Source organism: Gymnoscopelus microlampas, assembly GCF_963454915.1.
Source record: "Gymnoscopelus microlampas genome assembly, chromosome: 12".
NCBI lineage: Eukaryota > Metazoa > Chordata > Actinopteri > Myctophiformes > Myctophidae > Gymnoscopelus > Gymnoscopelus microlampas.
This window is the reverse complement of record NC_139949.1, coordinates 13,392,006-13,413,491: the sequence shown is the minus strand read 5'-3', so window position 1 is coordinate 13,413,491 and position 21,486 is coordinate 13,392,006. Positions and strand designations below refer to the sequence as shown.

The window sequence follows — 21,486 nt, the reverse complement described above, 5'->3', positions numbered from 1 at the left end:
TGCTAGGCCTATACTCTTTCATAATCACTCTGCTAATTCAATAAACTAATATGCAATAACGCATCAGATGGTATCCACAGGAAACAAGCAAATGCTGTTGATCTTGTCAACAAACATCTGACAGAATGTGGTTTCTAAATGACTTTAATGTCCCGTAAAATGTGTATTTATTTATTTTGTTTGTCACTTTTCCAAATAGTTCTTAAGAACTTCATTTTTTTCCCCTGGTATTCTGGTATATTTAACATGTTATGTCAGTTTGATGTCATCAGTATAGGGCACTGTCTTTCAAATCTTATATTCAGTTTGGAATATTCTAAGGAGAGGCATGTTGCATTTCAGTGCTGCTGTGACTAGGCACATTTCACCACTGCAGGGTTTAATAACAACATGACAGATTGCTGCCATTCCCCTGGAGTGTGAAAATGACAATTTTATCCAGAAATATCCAATTAAAATCCAATTAAAATTTTGTGAATGCCATGTTTTTTTTCTTGGAAAGGGAGAATGAAACAGAGGTATGGCGCACTGGTTTTGTAACAAATGCTCTAATCTCTAATAATTAACTGCTCACTTCAACATTGAGAGTGAACGGCAGAGCACACATCTATATTTGGAGTAACCAAATGGGAAAATCAAACTTCTGTTTTCCTGGTTTTCAGGCCTGCAAAACCAGATGCAAATTATTACATTTGGATAATCTAAATCTAACAATAACAATTGAGGTTTTGATAACACAATTTACTCCGATATGATCATCTTGATAAGGTGGTCCAGTGGTCTGCAAAACAAGTTTCATTTTGTGAAAAACTTTATTAACAAAAACATTGTAATAGACATAGACATAATTCAGATGTCACAGTTACAACATGCTTGTTACCCTATACCCTATGGAGTTATTATTAACTACATAGGGTGCCTGCCACCAATATACAGCTACACTAAATTTGAAATTTGTAGAAGACAGTCACCTACTTTCAGCATCTGCTGCTCCTAGAATAATCTTCTTAAGTTCTTACCACTGATATTTATGTTATAATCCCCCTGAGGACACCCCCCCCCCCCCCGCCCACACACACACTACATTATAGAGATGAAAAAATAACAAATCCCATATTGCTTTGTCATGTAATTGTCAAAATATATGTACAATTTTAGGGGAATAGCGTAAGTTAAAAAAAAGAACAGCCAATACCAATGCCTTGCATGACCCCACACAGACATGTCAGCCAAAGCTAAAGTTAGACCTATATCAAATGTTATGCCAATGTCGTGTTGCCATATAAGAGTAGGCCTATGTAATCAGAGCCAGCACTAAGAGCAAAGCTTTAAAGTCTAAATTCAAGGATGGTTCTAAGAGGAATTACAACTGAAAAACATGACATTATATGACCATGTAGCTATACTGTATAGTGATCAGTTATAGGCATAACAAACTTTTCATCTAATGCGGAGAAGAATTTTGAAGTGAGCTATAACTAGAGTACAATAATGTAATTTTACTCTACTCATCTCTAAAGCTCTGGTTCTCAATGAGGTCCTGGGAAGCCAGGGGTCCTTGGTCCCATAGAAATGATATATATTTAGGAACCAAATGGACCCTTAAAGATGCCTAACTCAGAGTGTACAAATGGAACCAATTGTACCATTGTACAATCTCAGAGTTGAATTAACAGCATTTTATACCGTGTAGGACAGGCTACTGTAGATCCACTATTGGGGTTCTAGTGCTAAAAAAAGAAGGGGAAACATGTGGTCTAATGCATATCAAATTGGGGGTCCTTGAAATCAAAAAGGTTGAGAATCACTATACTATGAAGGATCTCTGTGGGCTACGTGTCGTCTATCTAACACAAACATGTCGCCTCTATATCTATGATCGTCATGCGTGCACGTATAGTTTATTCTGGGTATTCCTCACTTCTTCCGAATTACAAATTTGATGACAACCCCTCTACGTCTACTACGCATTATGTGCAGAGATCGGGCGCAAGATATTTCCCGAATCGCAATTCGGCGTGGCGAGGCGGACGGGGAGCGATGCGATGCCTGACTGTGCGCCTACGGAACGATTACAGGGCTTTTCCGGGCAGCAATACTGAGACACGGCTGCGGAACGAGGGTTGTGCCAAACAAACCCGGCGGATCGCCTCTGACGGATGATGGAACAGAATCCTCGTCTGTTATGTATCCCAATAAGCGGATGACAACAGCCTCCAAACAAAACCTACAGAAAAAACTTCCACTTCTCCCCGTATTTGACGCGGGGGTGGTGGTGGTGGTATTGAGAGATTTTCTAACGACCTAAAAAGGTCCAAGATATCAGACATGATGAATGCAAGGTGCATCAAAGTGAAGCGGTTGTTTGTCAGAGGTTAATGTTAACTGAGGTGATGACTGGGGCGACGCTGACGCTTTTCATTATGTCAAGCCGAACCTGCATTGTCAGATGCCATTTTACTCCGCAGCGCTTCTATCCCGGCTGCGCCTGGAATTCCAACATACTGGGCCTGGTCGTCTCTCTAACTAGAAGTTCGCCAGAAAGTAGTTAAACAACTGGTGTTATAATAAGAATAAGCTCCATTGTCCGATGCATTGTGCACTATTCGTGCTGAAGCTTATGGGTCCTGCGTACTCCAGCTCCCGGCTCCCACACAAAGCGGTGTGTGCTGCAGCCTGGTCCAGTACTGCTCTCACATCTGGACTGCCTGGCCATAGTTGATCTGTCTGTTCTGTTACTGCGGCCTTGTTTGTTGGATCGTGAGTTTTTTTTTGCCTGAACTTGTTGGACGGCTTATTTAGAACACAAACTACTAGAGAAAACCCCTTTACTGCATCGGAGGGGATTCGTGTCACGAAGAACCTTGGGTTTTTAATATTTTTTTTGTTGGCGTGGACGTGTTTTGCGATCCATTTAAAAACCACCGTGGTGGTTCCGAAAGAACGCTGGACTGCCTGGTTGTCTCATAGTATCATAGAGGCTAATCGGCTGTGGATTTTAGTGCATAAAAGGCACGCATTTTCTTATTTTAAAGGCAACGGTTAGGGTGACATTGCAGTCTCTTGTCACGTCGGGTTATTTTCGTCGTCCGACATAAAACAGTGAAAGTGGAGTATAGTCCGTCGTACGTCTCAACGCAGTGGGATTTGTACGTGTGGTCGGCGGCGGCGTTCCCCCCCACCACCACCTCCTCCTCCTCCTTCTCCTCCTCCACCCCACCGCCGATCCCTCCCGCGGTGACGGTGATGGGTCGGAAGCGGTGTGTCGGTGCAGATTGTTCCAAGATGGCGGCCGGGTGCTGCGGGGTGAAGAAGCAGAAGCTGTCGGGATCCCCCGGGGGGTCGGGGGGTCCCGGCGGCGGCGGCGGAGGGGTGGTAGGCGGCGGCGGCGGCGGAGGAGGAGGTGGTGGTGGCGGCGTAGGGGGGGCGGGAAGCGGGGTGGCAGGAACCGGACATTGTGGATCGGACTTGGGGATTGGTTCCTCCACGACCGTCGCGGCGGCAGGGAACGTGAGCGGCAGGGCGGTGAACGGCCTGGGGGGACCGGGGGGGAACGTTAACGTTAGCGGCGGCGGTGGCAGCAGCGGCAGCGGCAGCACCAACGCGTTGTCTCCGCCAGTCCACCCGGCCGGCTACAGCAACTCATCCATCGGCCTCTCCCCGAATCTGAGTCCGGGAGGACCCGGTTCGGGCAGCGGTGGTGGTGGTGGTGGAGGAGGCAGGAAGATGGTCGTCTCGGCGGAGATGTGCTGCTTCTGCTTCGACGTGCTTTATTGCCATCTGTATGGATACCAACCTCCTAGAACACCCAGGTTTACAAACGATCCCTAGTGAGTTTGTCTCTCTTTTTGTTTGTTTTGGGGGGTTTGCATGTCAGACCCTGCTTGGATGATGCTTTCTGTTGTTCAAACAACCCGGTACAACCATTGTTGTGTGTCTCGTGACATGCTGACAAGTTCCCCACAAGTTTCCCCCACTGAAATGCAGCGAGGGGAGAACTGTGTGAAGAAAATACATGTTATTAGCTCTGATTGAGGCTAACAAATAAGGCTGATGGGGTTGTAACAAACACTTTTTATTCGTCCCAAGTTGCAAAGTGGGGCCTTGTGGACATGACTGCATGGCTAACTGTTAGAACATTAACATTAACACCGCTGGCCTTCCAAAGCTCCTCTGTGGAGCTAATGTTTTGGTTTGAGCAGGATTTTTTGCAAAGCTGCCCCGTTCATCCGCAACTAACACAAGGTTTCCGAAGTGAATGCACCAAATACACACATTCAATAAATACACGTTAGCCCTTTGTAGCTTAGCTAATGTTAATGCTAGCCACTTACTTGAGCCTGTTTTCAATTAGCTAACGTTATTAAAGGCACAGCACGGCTAATGTTAGCTAGCTATGTAGCCACGAGCTACTCGGGAGAGGACAGGGCGATGATTATCTTGAATATTTTCAAATCAAAACAGCAATACACGCACAAGAACATTATTTGAGTCATTTAATAAGCATTTAAAAGGACAATGAGTACAATACAGAATGACATTCAACACATATACCCTCCCCGGTTAATGAACTGTAGGTAACTACCCTGCTAGAGGTTAGCTTTGTTAGCTATGTTAAGGGGGGGAGGACACGATGTTGAGCTGGTTGTGAACTTAATTAATCTACCAATAAAGTGTCTTTGATCCAGGTGGACGGCCATGTGTGCCACTGTGCACTTAACCACTATTTCTGTACCCATTTCAATGGTGAAGTTAACTTCAAAGTAGAGTTGTGTGGCTTAACATTAACGAGTGTGGTTCGGCTTCAACTAACAAAGAAACATGGTAGATTGCTAACTACTTTAGCCAGGGTTGGTTGCATGCTAACGTCAGTCAAGGACCACCAGATCATGGACAGTGTGACTGAACTTGTGTTTTAGGACCATTTAGTTGCGTAAATAATTGATATCATGTTCACATGCTGGGTTAGACTAGAAGACTAGCTGTGGTGACTTGGGTGTCATCACTAATTAATTACATATCAGATATAAATTAGCATTTTGTGACCGTCTATAATCACGAGGCTAATTTATACTTAGTCACTTGGACTGTCTAGATACAAAAACATATATATAACTGGAAAAAGTAAACACCCTATTCCGTTGACTATACGAATTTTTTGTTGTTAAATGTGTCATTTTCGTCTTGTAACACATTGTTAAAGGGTTGCCAGATGTATATAAAGTTGTTGGTTTAAACTTCGTTGCCCCAGCCATGGTGGGACAGTTTAATTGGATTTTTTATTGTCCATTTTGAGTGTTTAAATTAATTAACTTTGGCAATATTTATTAACACTTAATGTTATATGATATACTCAAGTAGTTATACTCTTTAATATGCAATATTTTGTAAAAAGCTACTTAAAGGGGTACAGCACATTTATTTACTAAACATTCTTGGTGTTGTTTTGTTTTGAGTTTTTTGTATACCAGTTTTACCACATTACCAGTTTTACCAGTTGTTGTAATTGTAAGTGTGCACTGTGCACCAAATGATCTTTCAAGCTCTAGATATAGCTCAATGGTGCCTCTACTGGTAGAAATTTCCAGCATAGTCTACATTGATGTTTCCTTGGCTTGTACCTTTTGTCAGAGAAAACGTAATCATTATCTAAGATGTTCCTGCCCCAGCCCCACTATCTTTATGCAGGTGGTGAACTCCCAGCCCACCCTGTTCCTTTCCACTGCTGCTCTTTCAACACCCTTTTGGGCTTGTTCTAAAATATGCTCTGAGACACTCCGATTTCAGAGTGCTCTGGTTTTCACATCATAGAGCGCTGAGATATCAGTTAATTTACAAAAAAAAATCATTCAGTTCGTCCCATTTATATACATGATTATTACTTGCTTGAATACCGTGTTGAAAACGGTCTAGAGTACAAAAAAAGCTGCAACCATTGCATTTTTCAATGACTACCTCAGTCATTGTTCAGATGCTCGGACAACCCGGCTTTTCCCTCTGAGTGGTCAGAGTGCTGGAACTTTGACTTGTACATTCAAATAAAATAGTATACTTTATGATATTACAAATAATTGATGTAACGAACTGAACAAGCCTTTGCAATTTTCCATAATAGTTATTGTTTACATACTAATTCCAGTCAGTTTATAATGCACACTTCAATTCCTCTGTAGCTCACAAAATAAGACTAAAATAAGTTATCAACTTGTTGTGGCCTGCTTTCTACAGCTTCCACCAGATATGTTTGCCTCTTGACCTTTCAATATGAAAATGGAGATTGGGGGAGAGTTGCCATGCTGCAATACCTGCAATCCTAAGTCTAACCTATATAGATTTCAGCTCTCATTTGGATGCCAAAGTCGGGGGTGGGCAACTATGCTTTTTGATTTTTAAGTGATGTACCAAGTTAAGTGAATGTTTTACATTCTTGTATCATGCTCCTGTAAGTGTGAACTAATTGTGTAACTTTTATAGGCCTATAAAGGTTTGTATTATATAAGCCTCTGTTGTCTTTTACACAGTGAGGGAGTTGCATCACAGCATGGAACTTAGGTTGGGTTTTACCCAGATGCCAAAGGTTAAACAGTAAAATAATGGATTAAATAAGTCGATTCAAATAATGGCTTCCTCTTAAAGTCTGCTTTGTTTGACAATTACAGCATCATGTCCCGTTCAACATTATTATCTTTTAATATCACTACAAATCATATCCATACCCTGATTATATGGAGTGCAGAGCTATGTTTTGATGAGACGGCATGGAGAACAGAGATGCGAGGAGATGGCAAGATTTGTGAATAATCTACGCCAGTCAGCGAGCTGTTGTGTTGACTCAGGGGTTGGTTGTCGGGTTGGATGCAGTTCCCCGTTTGAGAGTCTATGGTTCTCCATCTTTTTCAGCTGTTTATCCTCTTCAAATTGAGAGGTTGATAAGTGTATGCTCTTGTGCCGCTAGTTTACACGCCGGGAAATCCATGTTATTGAGCCCCTTCGTGTTGTAATCAAATATCCATACATAGTACCAGTGTATCAATGTGTGTCGCAAGAGGGAGTACGACACAGTATCAATTTTTTGTCTCACCCCTAATCCAAATGTTTGGGTAATTAATTAATGTCCTGAATAAAAAACAATTAACATATTACTACATTCATCTTCACAACCAATGTGACTCAGCACTATTAAAAGCTTATGTGGCTTTCCGGTGTTTTTATGGTGACCAGAAAGTAATTAACCCATTAAGACCTGAGGCGATTCTTAAAAAAGATTTCTAAATCCACAACAGTTTTTTGAAATAAATCTAAAAAAATGTTTTCAACATTTTTCAAATATAGCAGATCTACAAGCTCATAGCGCGGCACTCGGTGCCGCGCTATGAGCTTGTATAGCTGCTATTTTTGAAGTGTCACAGATGCGTTCCAGGTCTCAATGGGTTAAAAGAGCAAATTTGCAGCTATGTAACCTGAATGCTATCGTTCTACTTTGGGGAGGATGTGAAAATCTGATGACACTTCCTAAAGTGCTTGGCTGCTGTCAAAGGCCATGGAAAATCTCTGCCAGCCTACGTAAAATACATAGTGTTTTCCGCAGGTGATGTAAGATTTTCCAGTCGCAGCAAGATAGCAACATACAGAATGTATGGGAAAGTGCTACATCAGATTTTCACCTGTGCCCCTCACAGAAAATGATAGAATTCACTCAGGTTTACAGATTGGCAACGTTGGCCCTAAAAGTAACATGCGGTATAAGAATGTAGACAGAAGGCTATGCAACACTGAAAAGTTCAGTTCTCAGTTTAAGACAAAAGAAATGTATAGATGGAGCATTTACATTCATAGTAACGCTATTCCTCCTTCTATCAATACTGATCCATAGCAATAACCTGTCATTAAGTAGGTGGCTGTGAACAAGTAAGTAGGGTGCTTATAACGTGTCTATACTTTCAATGGCCACCGAGTCAAATGAAATGGGACAAATTATGCCCGTGGTGTGTATGAAACGTGTCTCAAAGCAGATACCAACCAAAACCTACTTTAAAAATTGTAAAGAAAAGCCTCCCTATGATATATCATTTAATCATTTCTGTCTTCTCTTTTCAGCCCACTGTTTGTCACATGGAAAATAGGCAGAGACAAGCGGTTGAGGGGTTGTATAGGTACATTTTCTGCCATGAACCTGCACTCAGGACTCAGGGAGTACACCCTTACCAGGTAAGATTAAGCTACTAAAACACAGTCATCTTATCTGTCTGAGCTTAGGTACTCTCATAGCAGTGCACTAGTGTAGCACAGAGTGCAGTTAAATATCATTGCTGCTGGGCAGAAACCTTGTATCTCCATATTTCATTGACCATATGTAAATATTATTCCTAATCAAGCTTACCTCATAATTCCACCAGTTTGCTCACTGTCCATGAATGGCAGTGTTTATACTGGATACATCTTTAAAATTAACAAGCATAGCCTAATGCATTTTTTTGAGTTGTGTAATCATCATGTAGAGTATTGCATAGCATGTGATGTCTTTTTTTGCCCGCGGTCGGTCCGTCTATCGGTCGGTCCTCCACTTCAATGCCCCACAGCATATCTAAATTGCAATGTGCACCTTCATGCCCCTAGAGAATGAACCCTACTGATTTGCATGACCCATTAGGCCAAGAATTTCACTTGCACACAAGACATTTTCAAATCAAATGACCTGGTCTCAGTGAGTGCACAGACCATACGCTCCTTGTGAGAGGACCTGGGTTCGAATCTGACTTCCCTTTGGTCTCGCATGTCTTCCCACTCTCTCTCCGACCTTGGTTTCCTTTCTCTTTACACTATCCTATCTGAAATGAAGCATACAATGCCACACACACACACACACACACAATCTAATAGCCGGATTGCCATGAAACTTGCTGAGCTCACATGCTGTGTGTGGTGAAGGAACCATAACCACCACCCTCTGTTTAAAATGTCAACTTTGCACACACAATATCTCATAATCTAATGACCAGATGTAAAAGAGCAAGTGTTCTTTCCACCTACAGTGAGTGGTGGAAAGAGACATCACTTGAGTAAATCTTGCTCGCTCTGCACAACACTACACTTTTATTTAAATGTTTTCTCCCGCATAACAAATAGATTATATATCTGCTTCTTTAAAGGTTTGGCCCTTCATTTTAATCTCCTACACATCCCTTGACCTACCTGGCTAACTAAATAAGTGTGTGTTACGCACAACGTTCTAGCCATGGCATGCAAATCAAGGCACCGTCATTCAAACACATTGGTTTCAATATCATGGATCATTTGATAGCCAAGCCTAGCAGGTTAGCTCTGTTGTTCTCTCTCGTTTCTTCATTTGGAGGCTGCAAGCATAGGCATCATTGGACCACAATGTGGCATTTGGAATGCAGCACAGCGCACAGGAAACAATCTTTGATGATTAATGATAACAGGCCCTGCAGTTGTTGGCTTTTCATTGTAGTAGCATTTGAAAATGTGTAGGCCTATGTATTACATCATTCCTGTTGTTCTTGTAACAAGACATGCATAACTTTCTGAAAACAGCAGTTTCACGTTGGGAGTCTGTCTGTAGGTCAGTCGGTTGGTCACCCCTCCCGCCCCACCCCCAAATACATGTTCACCTATTGCCCAGCCCTAACATGTGGCCCTATGCTTTGATATTTGACAGTGCCCTTAAAGACAGCCGCTTCCCCCCCATGACAAGGGATGAGCTGCCTCGCCTCTACTGCTCAGTGTCTCTTCTCACCAACTTTGAAGACGTCGGTGATTACCTTGACTGGGAGGTAAGGGTGTCAGATGAGGAGTTTGGTAGAGCAGAACGTTCTCACAACAATGCTTGAACATTTCAATAAAAGGTACTTTTCCTCAAATCATAAACAGACTGTCACGATTATGACATTTTATGAATTGTCACTCAACTTAATTGCGATTAACGATTTAATTGTGTTTCTGTCGTTGCACACTGTAATATATGAATACAAATTACATTTCTGTTTGGCTTTTAGGATCTGAAGTAGCACAGGGCAGATATGACAAATAACCTAAATATACAAATATTTGACATATTTAATTACTTTATACTTAAAAAAAAAACATTAAAAGTGGAAATCGCCCATCTACAAGCTCACAACGCGATGCTCACAGGCTATTTCCACAATTATTTAAAATGACATTTCCACATTTTTTTAAATGACATTTTTCTACATTTATGAAATATAAAAACATCTTTATTCATTTATCTTTAATATTTGACTAAGTTAGAATTTCTATAATACGTGACAGCCCCAGAGAGTGTTGGGTGCCCATAAACGAGTGCTTCCAGAGAAAAATTGCTAAATCTTGTCAAAGAAAAAGCATTGTAATTGGAAATTAATGAATTAAGAGTTGTGGTAGCGTAGACAGATTTGGCCATGTTGAATATTAATTATGATATTATTATGATATTAATTTCATCACATTGTATAGTGATGTGTAATACTTTTTTTTCGTACGGTCACTTTAAAAAGTGCAATTGTGTCGTACTCATCTTTGATTTATGAATATTGAATGATCTTAGCTGTCAGTATTGCCTGTAACATTGTGGGCAGGATGCAGCTAAGAGACAGCTGGGATACTCAACCTGTCACTGGGTTCCCTCTGAAAAGTCTTTATGGTAGATGTCAATGTAACTAATTTAGTACATCTGCAGTGGTTGGAGGTGGTCTCCCTACTCTTCCATTGAAATGTTATGTATACCTTGACGAGTCAATGTCAAAATAATTATTTGAATCAGATGGACACTAGATGCACCGCCATCTCTATTGTAGTTTGGACGTCGTTGCAATTACCCTTTCTGTCGGGAGACAGAAAGGGTAAATACTTTTTAAAAAAAGGAGACAAAAATGTAGGTTGCCTGAGTTTCTAGACTTCCCAAGGTTGTTTCATTTGGTGGCATAAGCAAGTGTTAAAGTGTCTTGCGTCAGCAGCTGAGGGCAAATTAATAGAAACCAATTCTTTTACTCTTGTAGAGAGAGCCCTATGCATCATGTCAAGCTTTGTAGATGAAGCAGAACAACCCGCGAAAGAATTATTACTGAGTAGGCACAAGTTTGGGCAGCTAGGGGAGACTGAGGTTTTGGAAAAATGAACAGATGCTGGCCAGCAGTTTACAGTTCTGCTGAAGATGGCCGGCACCACCCTCAGAAAAGTGTGGGGCTATATTATTAGAAACGTCATTACTATACTTCAAAATTGTATATACTGTACCTCTACATGTGTTTTATTTGATTAAATAAGACTGAATAGCACAAGTTGAATGAAGGGCAACAGAAATTGTTTTAGTGAATTATATTCTTAATATATAATAACTTGATATTCTAAAATATCGTCCCGATACTGCATTTGTGCTTATTGTTTATTTAAATATAAAGGTCTTATTGGAGAATTGTACATAATGCCAAGTACTACCTCAGGCCCTGTGAAGATACATTTGCCATAACATGGCAGCCAAGCTGCTGGAATAGAAGCCAAGTTTAAAATGTTGTTTGAAATGACCACCAATCATGTCATTGAAGGAAAGTTTCTGAACTTTCCGCAGCCCACTTCTGAGACGCAGAAGAAGTAGACAGAAATGGTACCATACCATCTTATAATGAGCAAGGACCAATTATAATTATAAGAAGATGGATAGTGTTGGGGGGGGGGTGGGGGGGGGGGGACGTAGTGAGAAGAGGGGTACAATTAAAGAGAGGTCATCATTTGGTGTTTGGAAGTATGGAAATCTTCCTCACATCATCTTCAAATCCTCTTCATAACTACAATGTGTAATCTCAAATGACTGAACACGGGACTAGAGCAAACAGGTCCTGGTCTAGCCCCATTTTTACAAAGTTAGGTTTGCTGATCAGACTGTTTAAAGTCAGAAGGAGCAGCCATGCCTTTAGGCTCTGATTGTTGATACAATGCCGTTTCTGAACTGCTGAGTGGGCTATTTTCAGCTGGCAGAGTTAGCTGTCCCATTAGCCTATTGTTGAGACTAGAGTAGAGGGTGGAAATAATTTGGTGAGATTTTGTCGGCCAAGTGTAAACTTAAGTGCAGTGTCAGTGTAGTGTGTGGTGTAAATACAGCATACTATAGGTGAGTAATTTGTTCAAATGCCATAGTGCTCAACCCGAGTAAGGATACAACAAACACATTTCAAGCACTTGTGTAGTTTATTCGATGTTAAAACTGGCTAAATACTTTGTTACAAGGTTTCTATGTTCTAATGTTTTCATTTTCATTCCAGGTGGGTGTTCACGGTATTAGGATAGAATTTTTCAATGAAAAAGGATCAAAGCGCACCGCCACCTACCTACCAGAGGTTGCAAAGGAGCAAGGTGAGATAGTGTGTATACTACTTACTGCCTGTTACTATTGTACAGTGGTTCATCTGCTCTTCTCTGTCATCTGCTCTGGTTAAAGAAGCCTCTTTAAGTGATATTAAATCATTAATCATTGCTATAGATGGTTTCCTCAGTAACAGGGGTCTCTGTCTCACCAGCTAAACAAACAGTAAACAGAAAATACAGTTTCGAGTCGGGCTGCACATTTCTTCCAATCAGGAGAGAGTACTCGTAGAGGATACAGGAGAAACAAGTGAAGTTGGAAGTGATTAAACCAAAACAATGAGCAGACAAAATTAGAACTGGAATGCAAAACAATGTAAGCTGATAAATGGGTCATCTTTGATCGGACGAAATTGGTGTCCCACCTGAAAATGTATTTTTCTGCTTGCAAAAAATCTGGAGAGACGAGGAGACCCCTGTTAACCCATTAAGACCTGAGGTGATTCTTAAAAATGTTTTCTAAATTCTACAATTTTTTTTTGTTTAGTTTTTTGAAAAAAATCAAAAACATTTTTTTCAAGATTTTTCAAAAATAGCAGATCTACAAGTTCATAGCGCGGCACTCGGTGCCGCGCTATGAACTTGTGTATCTGCTATTTTTGAATAGCCAAAGAAATCTAAAGTGACACAGATGCGTTCCAGATTAATGAACAAACACTATATCAGAATATTAATCTTTAACCTTTTGCCAAAAAACCTTTAGAGCATCGGGTAAATCGGTGGTTCTCAAAGTGTGGCCCGGGGACCCCCAGGGCTGCTTGAGGGGATTCCAGGGGGTCCCCAGCAAAATTAATTACCGGTAGTTTAACCACTTAATTAAAAAATAGCCAATCTACAAGCTCACAGGGCATCACGTTGTGAGCTTGTAGATCTGCTATTTTTGAAACATTTTGAAAGACTTGATATAATCTTGAAAAGGTTTAATACGTCTTAATAAAGTCTTATAGGGGTCTCAAATGTTTTCAAATGGGGGTCCGCACAGGCAAATGCATGCATATTAATTTGGCGGTCCTTCTCATGAAAATGTTTGGCAACTCCCGGGGTGATGTGGGATTAGTTACAGGACATTAGTGGCTTGTAGAATGTGTTTATTGATTTACTCCCTTTTCCCACAGGTTGGGACCACATTCAGACCATAGATTCCTTACTACGAAAGGGAGGTTACAAAGCTCCCATCACAAATGACTTCAGGAAGACCATTAAGTTAACCAGGTAAGATCAAGGTTCACGTTCCCTAACATGTCACGCTATAGGAACCCACCAGCCGCCCAAGCAAAAGCTCACGGACATTGATTTTTCCGAGCTCCATGTTAATGAATGCAGCCGTTGTCACCGGCCACGCATTGACGGCTTCACTCGCGCACGTGAAGACTTTTTTCCCCCCCGCTCGGGCGCACATTTTCATTGAAATGCATTGACCAGACGTCCTGCTGTGGCCAGGTTTGGAGAGAGTCGCGCGTAAACCTGCGGCCACAATAAAAGCCTGTGAGCTGCGCTTTTTTGGGGGGGTTCCCAGCGTAGCTCTCACGTGTTCTTTGTCAGTTTTTGGTTCATGTACAAAAGGACACAAATCTCTATTTTCAGGGAACTGAATAGCTTCAAGCACAGCACACCTGAGCTCTTTTTTGTTGTTGTTGTTGTGTAGAATCAAATTGATACGGGTATTGTAAGTGCAAAACCCACACTACTAAAGAATTAAGGAAGGGATGAACCATTAACCACTTTCAACCTAGAATCTCTGTTTTGGTTACTATAGGCGGACATCTTCAAATCAATTCTTCCAAACATTTGATCAAAAAAAATTACAGATCTATAAACGCAGATCTTAACGTGATGGGATGTAACACATTATGATCTTGTGGAGCGGCTATTTTCGTTATTCGTTGTACAATGTCGTAGGAGTATTTCTCCTAGTTCATATATATTATAACAAATATATTTATATATATGTATATATGTGTATATATATAATTATATATTTCCCCCTATTAAGCATGAAATGCAGTATACATATCCTTGACTAAACATGACATGAGTGAAATATTATGCCAAGTGACTTGGCATACCTTTCTTGGCTTTGGCTTCCTTCACAAGGGATTAGGGCTGCAACTATCGATTATTTTCGTATTGATTATTCTATCGATTGTTTTCGATTAATTGAATAATCGAGAAGTTGTTTTATTTGTTTATGATTGCGTTTATTTACAAATCAAACAAATTGAAAAAGATTATAATTGATTTTTTAATAACCTGATTAAAAAAATTGCACAAAAAAGGGACACTTATCCCTCCCCCCCAAAAAAAGAAAAAAAACATTACTTATTAAAATCAATGATCAATTATTATTTTATAACCGATTTAACTCGATTAGTTCGATTAACAGTTGCACCCCTACAAGGGAATAACTAGCCTTTTGACGCCTCTTCCTCCACCGCTAGGTACCGTAGCGAGAAGATGACAATGGGTTATGCAGATTACATCACCCACCGTCAGCATCATCACTACCAGAATGGCATTGGGCACCCTCTACCACCCTACAACCATTATTCCTGACAGCGAGCCGCATGACCAATCATTGGACCTCTCCTCGGACCTTTTCCCAGGAGAACCCGCCCCATCCTGGTCTAGCTATTTCTACTACTGTACCATTTTATGATGATAGTTTCCGTTGCCATGTTGACTGTCTTAGCGGACGCTGACATGGCAACGGGTGGCTGAAGCAAGCATACATTGATTATGGCAAGAAATCATAATTTCCCCCCATTTTATTCTTCTGCAATGAAGCTTTTGCAGCATATATTTACCCATCTATAACCCCTTTCATTGTTTTTTATTTTTTATGTTTTATTTTTTTTTGAGAATTAAACAAATAAAAAGATTTTCCTAAACATTAGTCTCTCAGCAAACCTAATCAGGTTTTTTGATTCTGTGGATGGAAGGAAGTCTCTTACGGTGGATTAGTCTTGCTTTTTTATTGTTTAGGCTTTGCTACACTTTCACATTTATTGTGGTAATATGCTTCTTCTTTTTCTTTATCATAATAGCCAGGCGGACTTTATGTATACCATGTAGCAAGGCAACTGCAGCTCTAAAAGGCTGCATCTTCTTTATTTCATGTCTCCTCTCAGAAAAGATAAGACTGTTAAAGTTGGTTTGGCCGTGTAAACTCTTGTAGTATCATAGTTGGGGAATAGATGTTGGGATCTATAGACTCATATTTGTAGATTGTTGTAGGGTTGTGACGCCACTCAGCCAGTATTTCCTGGTGGTCTTTATTGTTTTAGCTCACAATCGTGTGTGTGCGTTTTTTTCCCGTGTTATTAGAAGTTTGGTCTGTCTGACATTGGAAACTGCTAGAGTAAATTAAGAATTGGATAATGTCAAAATATTTCAATGGCAATTGTTGGGAATCCCTCCCCCTCCCCTGAGTAGTTCTGGTGTTATGTGCTGAAACCTGTAAAACTTGAACTGCGTTTGTTTGGCTAGAGCTCACAGCTACTCTTGACTGTTTTGTCCAGCTCTTTTACCGTTGAGTACAAGTGTGAAGGAAGCCATTTTGTATGAGGATGATCCTCTCGGGAGCTGGTTGATGGGTTTAATTAATAGGACTGTCCCGAATACCTTTTTTTTTTTCAAGCGTCATATATTCTGTGCAAATACACAAATACATTCTAAATTAATTGGCCAATAAATCAAATAGTCTCATAGCGGTTGAGATTTTTTATCTTCGCAGAGTCTCCACATGGACAAAACATAAAGCTGCACTGGTATGTTTGTTTGTTCATAGAGTTGAAACATGTATAAAGATCGCCATGGCCATTTAGCCAAAACAGCCAGCGGCAGATCAACGTGGGAGGGTATTGAAAGCGGATGCACTACTTGTCAGCTCCGCCTATGCACGCACCGTGGCTGTGCAGCGATTTTAAATAAAAAACATTAAGCATCCAAATGTTGAAAGTATGTTCCGAGTAGCAACCTGTCGAACGAGCTTTTGCATTTTGGGGGCCAGACCTATTGATTAACCCGTCAGACTAGACTAGTAGGATTGATTTTCCAGCTTTGAAGGGATAGGGGTATGTGTATGGGGGGTGCCTGTTGTTTGTCGGTTTAGAAGAGCATTGGCGACGATGCATAGGAGGTAATTTAGTCAGCTGAAGAATGCTTATATCTTTTAATTTACTGTGTCTGTTGGTTAATGAGTTTACTGGCAGGGAGACTATTGACAGGGACATGCGATGATAACTACTAAAAGCCATATTCTCTTTTTAATCCATGCTTTTGTAAGAGTAGTTGTTTGGATGGGTGGTTGGTTCATTGGTTGGTTTCGCTTGAAGTGTTCGCTTTCAAACCCATTTATTTGGTCATCTCAAACATAACCGGTCTTCTGATGTCTGAAGCCAAACATACCCAATTGGCGTCAGGCATGGCTGGGCTGCCATCACTGCATATTTATTGAATCCTAGTGGTTGAACTGAATGGCATGTATGAGTGCCACTTTACTATTCAGGAGCTGCCATCACTTCTTCATAGAATCTGTATTTCTGAATACAGCTGAGCACTGACCATTCACAAGGCAGCCATTTTGCTTTTATGTCATGCTCACCGAGTATGGAGCAAAATGGCCCTTATGGTCACACTTGTGCTATTCCTTTTGTCTACAATGAGGTAACGTAGTCGTAGCCTACCACTTGCATGAAGGACACGGTCAGCAACATGCAATTTGACATTTACATTTGTGTTTGTCATGCATTGCATGAACCGTGTGCATTCTAAATTATTAGCAAATTGTATTGTACAAGCACGCAGATTTTTAGAGTACTCTGCTGTTCACAAGGATCCGTTGGTTGCTCATTGTGTCTCTGCATCATAAATTATTGCGATGTATTATTTCTGTTGGTCTGTTTTGGCAGCTGCTCCGCAGTAGACTAGAGCAAACAAACAGTTATTAGCTTGAATAGGATCTCACCGAGGGGCCAGGCTGTTTACAGTTAAGGTCTAAATCTAAAGCCAGGGCTTTGTAAGGACTAAAGAAGCCATTTCCCATCCAAATATTCCTCGTTACAAGTCACATCTACACACAAGTTAGGCTAGCTGGTATCTTGAATGTTTTTACTCATTGAGGATTATCATTGTTGTGATCCATTGTGTTGGGTTATGTTTTTTTTCCTTTAGTTGTGATGACTGGAATTTTTTGAGAGGCTCTCTGTATTTGACCGACATCTTTTTGTAACAGCCTTTACTAACTGATAGGTTCTTTTTTCTTTATGCAAAATGTCAAGGGCTTTTGGCACTCCATCCACAGTAACCCGAAATGATCCAAATTTAAGTTGTGTTGCCTTAAAATGAATGATTTGACAAATGATGGACCAGTACATGGTGCTGTGAGTGTTCCTTAGTCTATGTCATATTGTGCTTTTGTCTTAACCTGGACCTACTCACGACCCAAAATGTTTTCATAGTAAAGTTCCAATGACTTTATGTCATGTTATGGTTTAAATCTACCAATAGTTCACATTAAGCCCAGCACTGGTGCTTAATATTGTTTTTATACATTTTTCAGTCATAAAATAAAAAGTCGTCATGAGAGATCCTAAATCACGTACCATGGTGGTGGGATCAAGAAGGAAGTGCCCTGTATAGTGTGAGAATAAATTGGGTGTTTACTGTTAATTAGGCCAGTGGCTTTATTCTTGGCAAATGCCGTTTGGGAAGGAGTAAGTAATGTAAATTAAGCAATGTGAATTTAGTTATTTGTCCTCTTTTCTCGTGGAACAGTCATGCCTAATTTATATTCTGTTGTAGGACGGTGTCCTGTGTCGGAAATGGCAGATCTACAAGGTGAGCTTGTAGATCAGTTATTTTCAGTGCACAACACTGGCACGCAACCAGGTATATATCGGGCTTCACACATTCATTTTCTGGTCCATTAAGTACAGCACAACCTGAATTTTTCTGCTGCAAAACCAAATTGACCATGCTCTCCTTTAGTCTTTGTATACTCATGCAATGCATTTTTGTTGCATGTACATATGAGTATGAGACCTATGGTTTTTTTTATCCATGATATGCTTGATCTATGGCTTAGACACTCTTATTAACCAATAAGAGATATAAAAAACAAAAGACAAAATAAAAAAAGACAAATATGGTGCTATTGGACCTCATGTGGGGTTGGTCACAGCATACGTGACTGGTCATGCGGACTCATCGATCATATCATACTTAAAGATGCTGCATGTAAGATTTTCTAATACATATGTTGCTGTCAATTTAACCCGTGATGACACATTCTAATACTAGCAAAAAAAGAATGTAATTATCACCGATATAAACACTACCCCCCCATGAGTGCTTTATGCTTTCACTTTGATCCAATGTGGATGCTCAATTCGCCGCGAAAGCCCTCCCTCTAGTAGAGGTGGTGTTCTTTCAGCCATCAAATGAAGAGGGAGGGACAGGGCGGCGATATAAACTGTACCGACAGAGCAACTCATGGGGCTATTGAATGTCTCGCAGACGATTTTCACCATCCTCTGACAGCGACGTATTGAGAGAAAATCTACATGTGTTACCTTTAATAAATATCCTTGATATATGCAGATCTGTTGAACAGGTGTTGTTTTTTCCCCCCTACCAGTGCAAGTCACCCCTGCAGGTTTGAAAGGACACAAAGTCACAAATATCCTCCCTCATTTTATTTCTCCCTACACTGTGGCCCAGACTCATAGCCTGCTTCTTTTTTTTTTGTCTTTCTTTTTATTTTGCACATCTGTCATTTAGTAGATGTTAATAGTATCAGTGGCAGTGATTGTTGCCTTCCGAAAATACGTATTATCCCACGGATGCTGCTCCAAAAAGGTAGCTCATGTCAATTTCCTCTCAACTGTCGAAATTATTTTTGACTGCCCTACAGCATTCTTGGAAAGGTTTGGTCATGGCTTTTCATTCAGCTTTGGCTCAGAGCCTTCCCAAAACAATGTCGTCATTGCAGCTCGTATAACATTATTATTGAGGTCACTGACACGTCTTTCACACCTCAGTCCCACACCCTCAAAGGTAGAATCTTGACGGTCACAGTGTTATTTGGGCATCCCCTTTCGTTGTATGTTGTTTAAAAAAAAACTACACACACAGAATGGACTCTTAGTTTTGTATTGACCATTTCAAGCATTGATACCTCATAGGATATTATGGAAAGGCACTTCTAGTTCGTTGTAGATTGTCTTTTGGTTCCATACCAGGGTTAGAGTTCAAGTCTCTGCATTCCTCGCGTGGTCATTCGTGTACTTCTGTGGAATGCACAAGCTCATGTTACCTTTGTATGTTGGACCTAACCAAAGATGCCAACGGCCATGCCCAAATGCTGCTCTTCAGACTTGGCTTCCTGTCCTTCCAAAAAACACCCCTGCAAAAAGACAAAATGTTCTTTATTTCTGTGTTTTGTTTTGTTCTGTTATTTTTTTTTGTGCGTTTCACACCTGTCTTTACTTATGAAGCAACCAGATTTTTTTCAGTTAATTTTCATTGAGTAGTCTCTGAAGCCATTACTTGGCATCAATGATGGTAAAAATGGTTGCAATTTGTTATTGTTGTTACTTGTTTTGTTTATTATTGTTACTATTATTATTGCTATGATTTAAAAAAAAAAAACAGAAAATCCCATGGTGTGCCTCCTAGCTTAATGGGTTTCTAAATGTTTTCTTTTTTTGTTCTCCTTTTTTTCCCCCAAAGACCAGCAGTTATACTTTATATAAAAAAGATGGATTTGTCCTTATTTTTTATGCCATTAAAGATGAAAAAGCCTGTTTTCTTTACTCTGGACCCAGTAGCTGCACTGGTATACAATCGCACTGATAGATGAATAATAATGGAGAAAAAAAAGTCAATAATAATTATGATAATGACAAATGAAATAAGAACTACAATAAACTTGTGTTTGGAACTTTTTATTTAAAAAAAAAAGAAAAAGAAAAAAAGAGAAAATGACCGTTTTTGTACATTGAAATAAATTCTTTTGCGAAAGAATATTTTGGATCTAGGTTAAAAATTATTTTAGTGTTTTTCTATGTTCTGAATATTTGAGACACTGAGTTATAAGACATGTCACTGTACAAAAGTGGGGAAGAAAAAAAACTTACAGTGACTGAATGGGCTGGGAGGGTTACCTGGTGTAACTCCTCATACCAACTTGTATTTCCTCTCATTTGTTCTTTTTTCTTTTTTTTGGTTCTCTTTTTCTCTGCTAAAGTAACAATGAAAATGTTGATGGAATAATACGAACTGGGAAATTAAGAATACAATCCTCCTGTAGAGTTAGATCCTCTTTCCCTTCCTTCCCCCATTGAATTGCTGTTAGTGTGACGAGACTTGAAAATGGGCATTTATTACGATAGTATGGCTCAAAAAACATTTAAAAAAAAGAAAGAAAAAGAAAACTTTAAAAAGAAACAAAAAATGTGTGGGGAAGGTGAAAAAAATATATAGATGGGTTATCAGTGAGTATGTAAGCGATGGCTGTGAAGATGATAATGTAGTTTTAAAACATTGTTATTACCTTTTAAAATCATTTATTCAATAAAAAAATACAAAACAACTGAAAAGAGAAAAATGTGTTGTGTTTTATTTTCTGTCAAATCTCCTATATCAGGGGTGGGCAACTTTGATGATGGAGAGGGCCACTATCTATTTCCACACTCACTCCAGAGGGCCACATACTGTTGGGCAGATAGTTATAAGACATTCTTATAACTATGTTATACGGCATTCATTTTTCGTAAATGAATGCCGTACTTCGACCATTCTGTCACACAAAAGTAGCAAAAATAGCAGATCTACAAGCTCAAAACGCGTCGCAGTGCGACGCGTTTTGAGCTTGTAGATCTGCTATTTTTGCTATTCTTGAATTGGAATCCTGATTTATTTTTGCTATTTTTGATTTGGAATCCTGAAAAGTAACATTTTTATTTAATTTCAAATGCATTTAGTTATACTTATGTTAACCTTTTGAACCTAAATACAAATACATTGGACATAAAAAAAATGTTATACTAGTCATTAAGCTACTAATATAGACTAATATAAGACTAATAGTAATTAAAGCGGGTCATG

General features: G+C 39.9%; 1 protein-coding gene across 1 annotated transcript; it reads left to right on the top strand.

The window, feature by feature from the left end:
• Window positions 1-1,325: 1,325 nt before the first annotated feature.
• ammecr1 (AMMECR nuclear protein 1) lies at window positions 1,326-20,986 on the top strand. The gene is made up of 6 exons (XM_084075200.1): window positions 1,326-3,830; window positions 8,098-8,208; window positions 9,680-9,794; window positions 12,279-12,369; window positions 13,494-13,590; window positions 14,817-20,986. The coding sequence occupies exons 1-6, from the start codon at window positions 3,247-3,249 to the stop codon at window positions 14,929-14,931; spliced, it is 1,113 nt and encodes a 370-aa protein (XP_083931326.1). The 5' UTR covers window positions 1,326-3,246; the 3' UTR covers window positions 14,932-20,986.
• Window positions 20,987-21,486: the final 500 nt, after the last annotated feature.